At 40.7% G+C, this 6817-nt stretch overlaps 1 protein-coding gene across 2 annotated transcripts; it reads right to left on the reverse strand.

Annotated features, from left to right (window-relative positions):
• Nucleotides 1–1777: 1777 nt before the first annotated feature.
• Nucleotides 1778–6182, reverse strand: LOC136242985 (uncharacterized). 2 transcript variants are annotated; one of them, XM_066034493.1, is made up of 8 exons: nt 4707–6180; nt 4607–4654; nt 3914–4419; nt 3660–3857; nt 3389–3613; nt 3116–3335; nt 3014–3061; nt 2048–2945 (listed from the first exon to the last, which is right to left on the reverse strand). In XM_066034493.1, the coding sequence occupies exons 1-8, from the start codon at nt 5983–5985 to the stop codon at nt 2632–2634; spliced, it is 2838 nt and encodes a 945-aa protein (XP_065890565.1). In that variant the 5' UTR covers nt 5986–6180; the 3' UTR covers nt 2048–2631. The 2 variants fall into 2 exon arrangements, with proteins under 2 accessions (XP_065890564.1, XP_065890565.1); XM_066034492.1 differs by having other exon boundaries at nt 1778–2945; nt 3014–3335; nt 4707–6182.
• Nucleotides 6183–6817: the final 635 nt, after the last annotated feature.

Here is a 6817-nt window from a genome sequence, read left to right on the forward strand (position 1 = left end):
AGAGTTCAGCTACAAACAAGTCACCCTGTAGAGAGATCAGCTAGAAACAAGCCACCCGTAGAGAGTTCAGCTAGAAGAAGTTACACTGTAGAGAATTCGGCTACAAAGAAACTACTATATAGAGAATTCAGCTGCAAACAAATCTCCCTGTAGAGAATTCAGCTACAAACAAATCACCCTGTAGAAAGGTCAGCTAGAAGAAGTTACCTTGTAGAGAGTTCAGCTAGAAACAAATCACCCTGTAGAGAGTTCAGCTACAAACAAGTCACCATGTAGAGAGTTCAGCTAGAAGAAGTTACATTGTAGAGAGTTCAGCTACAAACAAATCACCCTGTAGAGAGTTCAGCTACAAACAAGTCACCCTGTAGAGAGATCAGCTAGAAACAAGCCACCCGTAGAGAGTTTAGCTAGATGAAGTTATATTGTAGAGTTCAGCTACAAAGAAGCTACCATGTAGAGAGTTCAGCTGCAAACAAATCGCCTGGTAGAGGATTCAGCTACAAACAAATCACCCTGTAGAAAGATCAGCTAGAAGAAGATACCTTGTAGAGACTTCAGCTACAAACAAGTCACCATGTAGAGAGTTCAGCTAGAAGAAGATACATTGTAGAGAGTTCAGCTGCACTGAAATCACCCTGTAGAGAGTTGAGCTAGAAACAAGTCACCCTGTAGAGAGATCAGCTAGAAATAAGCCACCCGTAGAGAGTTCAGCTAGAAGAAGTTACGTTGTAGAGAGTTCAGCTACAAAGAAACTACCATGTAGAGAATTCAGCTACAAACAAATCACCCTTTAGAAAGGTCAGCTAGAAGAAGTTACCTTATAGAGAGTTCAGCTACAAAAAAATCATCCTGTAGAGAGTTCAGCTACAAACAAGTCACCATGTAGAGAGTTCAGCTAGAAGAAGTTACATTGTAGAGAGTTCAGCTACAAAGAAACTACCATGTAGAGAGTTCAGCTGCAAACAAATTGCCCTGTAGAGAATTCAGCTACAAACAAATCACCCTGTAGGACAGTGGCGGAGCAAGTAGTTGATATGAGGGGGGGCTGGGCTGACCACACTTATTTCTATAGTTTGGTAAGGTGAGACCAAAAAAAAAAAAAAAAAGGTCACAACCAACTGACAAGAGCTTTCCACCTCACCAGCTACCATTTCTAGCTGATAAACTACATAAAAGCAAGAGTTCATAATATTATAGGGGGGGAGAGTATCCTACTTCAGTATGCCCTGTACAAACGCGAACGGCCAAGTTATGATGCAATACTTATTGCCACATCCAGGTGCTAAATAGTCACGTGACGAAAAGTGATCATCGATATCACGCGAAGTCACAAAAATACATGGTGTGATCTAAATGGAACGGCAAGAGCAGTTTGACTTGGGATTAGAAGAATGCGTGGTAGAGATGTCTCCAGATTTTGATGAGTTGCCAACAGAACCTGCTCCTAAGAAAGCAAGACGAAGAAAGGTTGCGACTAAGAAGGAACGGGAAAGCCTTGTCAAGCAAGTTCGTGTACTATCTCTGTCCGAGGTAGCAGCGTTTTGCTTAGATGTCACCCGCTACAAGTTGACAGAGCACGTTAACACTTCAGTCAAAGAGTTTTCGTTGGCATTTGAACCCAAGGATATTTTTTTCGTTGTGAAATGTCTAAAGAGTTTGTTTATCGAGCTTTATCTAGCCTGTGCACAGAAGAAGGACAAGGTTATAACGTTTCAATTTCAGTGGCACCAGAAGTGTAGTATTTTTTTAGTCAAAAGCACTACAGAACTTGCCCAACTACCATTAGATCCATCTGATGCCACCACAAACACTCTGCTATTAGCTCGGCAACAGTGGGTGAGCTTCTATGAAGCACAAATGGTTGGACATGAAGTGGCAAAGATCTTTATGTTAGTTTTTTTGGCTGAAGTCTTCAATAAGCTGCTTAAAGGGAGCCAATCAGCATTGCAGGTATCATCTGATACAACTGCTGCCCAATGTGCCACGGTTGATCCTGTTGATGTGTACTACCGATTTGGTGGGGCAACGTTGGCAAGCATGTTGCATGGCCGCTATAAATCCATGAAGTCCGATCAAACCAAGCAAAAAGAAAAGGTATCTCAAGAGATTCATATTTTACAAGCATTAAACACAAAAAACAAGGAGCATGTACCAAAATACTTACAATATAGAGATAGAGGGTACATGTACTTTCCTTGTGAAGAAGTACTACCATTTTTGCAGGAAGTAGATCGAACTGTGAAGACGTGTTGCAATGAGGAAGGCTTTCGCAAGTATGGAAAGTTGCTGGTACAAGAAACTGTTAAGCGTGTTCACAGTGAAGCTAAGCATAAGGAGTTGTTCTCAGCTGTTCTGACAAGCCGTTTCGAGTCTACGGAAAGTTTCCAGTCATCAGTCATAGATGATGTATTTCATGAATTTGTATCAAAACTGACAAACACACGCATTCAAGAATTTTTGGACTCTTATAAAGCCACATCTGCTATTAAAAAAGGAACAGCTTCTGTCTCTGGACAAAATTTAAGGGATACTCTACTAACCCACCATGTAAACTTGAAAAGCAAAAAGAAATAATTCTTATGGACACAATAATTAGCTCATGATTTGTTCACAATATTAAAAATATTTGTATTACTTCTGTAATTTGTTGTACTGTTTCCTTTTCAGGCAGACATCTCCCTGAAAAGTACATAGAGACTGGTTCCTATATCCTGAACCAGAATGATGGGTAGATACAGTCTCCTTGATCAGATGGGCTGCTCTTGAAATCGGGTAGTTAATGGCATCCAGCTTGCCACCTGCTGATCTCTTGTACTGGCTAAATAAAGATTCCACTGCACTGCCAGATACTCGTAGAGGACTAACAAATCGGTTAGGATATCGGTTTAAAAAATAGGTGCAGAAAGACTCAAATCCATAAACACAAATTCTCAGTAAATCCCATGCTACAAAAAAAATACACATAATGATGCCAACAGCAATGTACCAATAAATACTACAAATTATTACTTACTTTGCCATGCCAGAAATTTGTTAGGCTGTATTGGCTGATTCGGAGTGGCTAGTAAACATGACATTGTAAAATAAGTACAAAAGATAGTTGTTAGGTATTTACCGGCTTCAGATAGGGAGTTGTGCCAGCTGCGAAAAAACTTGAACCCTTCTCTAATGTTTTTAAGAATTGCTGAATTGACATCGGTAACACGATCATGACTTAGCAGACCATTCTCAAAAATCTTGCTGCATGCCTCAAGGTACTTCATAGTGTACTTCACTTGATTAGCATCTTGATGTTGTTGAGTGTAGTCAAACAGTTCACCAAGTACTTGCTCCTGCTGTAAAAGAAATGAATGATGAGTATTTCATGTCATTTCTGTTTGTAATTAACCTGCATAATTTTTGCTGGTGCTACATTCAACTTGATCCATGAGTCACGGATGATGTGTGCTTCACGCAACTTTGGTATCATACGTGCATTACCATTCTTTACACGTTGACATTCTCTGTCAAACATGTCCACTATTGTTTGCCAACCAAACTGCTTATCATCCAAGGTGAAACGTTTTGTTCCACCTGGACGAGATGAGTGGAGAGCGTTGATCATGTTCTTCAGCTAAATACACATATTAATGCAAACATTGAAATGATTGATTATTTACCTGGTGACTTGGGCAAATCAACCAGTGAATTAAATGGGGAGGATTAAAAGGGTTAACAAAATATGGTTTAACCTCGTACTGGTCACTTAATTCACTGTTGATATTGTATGCCCCAGAATGGCCATGTGTCGACTTCACCACAGTCAGGTTGGGTGCTGCTCCGTCACATACAAGTAAGCTGGTAGAAAATCCATGTATCTAAAAGAATATCATATCTAAGTTACAATACTTTATATTATTTTTATTGCAATTACCTGAAATAATTGAATGGTCTCAAGTACACATGCATGTATGACTTTAGCAGTAAAATTTTCTGAGCTGGTGAAGTAGGGTCCAACTATATCAAAAGATGAGGTCAAGTCACGCCACAAGAACTGCATGATGTAGCTTGTTTGCTCAACAGCTTTGTCCTTGTGGAACAGCTCGTACACATCATGTAGAGACTGCTGGTCCTCAGCATTCATTGCCAGGCCTATGATAGTCTGGCTTCTTGAGTTCCACATTAAGCGTGAAATGACCTTTACTTCATCGAAAATCAGGACACCGTCAGCAAGGGGTTCCAATTTTCCTTGAGCCTTCTGCGATGCTTTAAATTGTTGAAATAGTTCAACTTGCTTGGCTATGCTTTCCCATGATGCACCTCCTTCATGAAGAAAACATCCAGTGTATGCTTGCAAAGTGCTTCTTGCAGGCAAGTGAAGAATATTAAAGCTTTTCAAAGCCTCGTATGCCGCAGGACTTCTTACAAACACAGAAAGAGCTACATTAGAGAGAAAGCAAACTATATAGTATGTCCACATTGAGCTGATTCACAAAAACATTTAATAACTCAAGAATAGAATTGATCAAGTTCGGACATTTGTAGTGCTCCTTGTCCCGCAAAATAATATTCCAAAAAAATCATTGGACATACTATACTATTTCATATCAGAGTAGTTATGCCTTACCAATGCGAATAGTAACCAGACTCCATCGGTTCCCTCGCTTCCCACAACCTAATCAGTAAACCGAAATTAAAATATTACATACAAATTAAATGTTAAATACCATTTTTCTTCTGATCCTTGTAAAAGTCAGCTCGTTCTTTGTCTGCCTGCCAAATATCTTTAATAGCTTCTCTAGAACCACCAGCCTCCTGGTAGATGTCCTCCAGCTGATCCTTGTGGTGGGTTTCCAATTCATCTGTAATTCTACACATTTCATCATGCTGAGAATCATCCAAGGTGATATCTAGCTTTGAAAATTTGGCTAACAATGCCTTGTCTTTGGATCTTTCTGCTTGCATATTTTCCTTCCGTTTCTTTACACTAGCTGGTGATAAATACATTATTGGGTAATTAGAGCTTGCAGACTGTCGTTTGACCCGCCTACAAGGACTGACATTTTCTGAGATCTTTTTTCGATCCTCCAAGCGTGAAACAAGACGTTTGCAATGTGTACAAAGAACTTCATCAGAAGCTTGCTCTGCAAATGTGGCATTCTTTGGTAACTTATACCAACGCAAGCAACTTTTTGATTCTACCCGCTGAAATGGAGATTCAGTCAAGTTAACTTGCTTGTTGTGAAAACGGAGCACTGAATAGTATTCATCTTGATATCTCTGATAGCTGATCCCTGGACAAAACACAAACCCCTTACAATGCCGTAAACTGTTGCAAAGCTCAACAAATTCTTTATCCGTAGAAACCACTCCCTCTTTCACAGATACTAGCAAAGCTTGAACATTATAACAATATCTATCTCCATTGCTGTTCACATACAAGACCATTCTTACACGATTTACATATCCAGCAGGTGGATGGTAGTGTACTGTTCTGTGAGTAATTTCCAAAATGCTGTTCTTGTGTGAATCTTCAAGAAAAGTAGGCTTCAGTTCAGGAAACTTATCTACAACCAACTGCTGGAAATGGCTTAGAGGCGGGACAGTACTTATTCCATCACGTTCTACACTCCTGTCATTCTCTGATAAACCTGACCTCGAACTTTCATCGTCTTTTGGTATCAATTCCATAGCACTGCTCTCCACAGAAGACACGCGTGCCTCACTAGAGTTTGAAGTCTCTCCGTACATTTCTTCTTCGATTGGATTTACCACTTCTACTCCACCACTGATGGTACTAGTAAGCGATAATGAACCTTCAAGCAGCGGTGCTGGCGAGGATGTTGGCGTTGGTTCAGTTTCCAGAAAGAGGTGCGTGGTTGGCAAATCAGGAGCAACCTTGAGCTCCGTTCGCAACCGTTTTGAGACAGGAGCATAATCCGGATCGCTACTATTATCGCGGCAGATCTTGGAACGGCTAAATGGCCTCGTTGGGGTAGTCTCCATCCCACAAGTTTCTTCACATCAATAAACGTTAACGATATGGCACGAGCACACCACAACACGTGCTTGAAATTTTACACTTCAGGTGGTAATGCAATATCCGATAGAAAGCGAAGGTAAACGGAAACACTTGGCCGTTCGCGTTTGTACAGGGCATACTGAAGTAGGATACTCTCCCCCCCTATAATATTATGAACTCTTGATAAAAGTCCTTACATAGCTCGCTACACACTGACTACTTTATTAGAGTGACTGCTCTATTAGAGTATCTCGATCTTTATCACGGTTTTCAGCCCCACTCCAAGATCATTCTGAGGGGGGGCTTTAGCCCCCTAGCCCCCCCCCCCCTTTCCGCCGCCTATGCTGTAGGAAGATCAGCTAGAAGAAGTTACCTTGTAGAGAGTTCAGCTACAAACAAATCACCCTGTAGAGAGTTCAGCTACAAATAAGTCACCCTGTAGAGAGATCAACTAGAAACAAGCCACCCGTAGAGAGTTCAGTTAGAAGAAGTCACATTGTAGAGAGTTCAGCAGTTTAGCTGCAAACAAATCACCCTGTAGAGAATTCAGCTACAAACAAATCACCCTGTAGAAAGATCAGCTAGAAGAAGTTACCTTGTAGAGAGTTCAGCTACAAGCAAATCACCCTGTAGAGAGTTCAGCTACAAACAAGTCATCCGGTAGAGGGATCAGCTAGAAGGACCACCTTGCAGAGAGGTCAGCTACAAAGAAATCACCCTGCTTTATCTTTTCTTCTTCCTGTAGTAAAGAAAAAAATTACAGGTTAAAAAGCCTTAAAGCCGGCCATAGGCCAGCTTTGGGGTATACAAATACAA

Source organism: Dysidea avara, chromosome 13 (genome assembly GCF_963678975.1).
Source record: "Dysidea avara chromosome 13, odDysAvar1.4, whole genome shotgun sequence".
NCBI lineage: Eukaryota > Metazoa > Porifera > Demospongiae > Dictyoceratida > Dysideidae > Dysidea > Dysidea avara.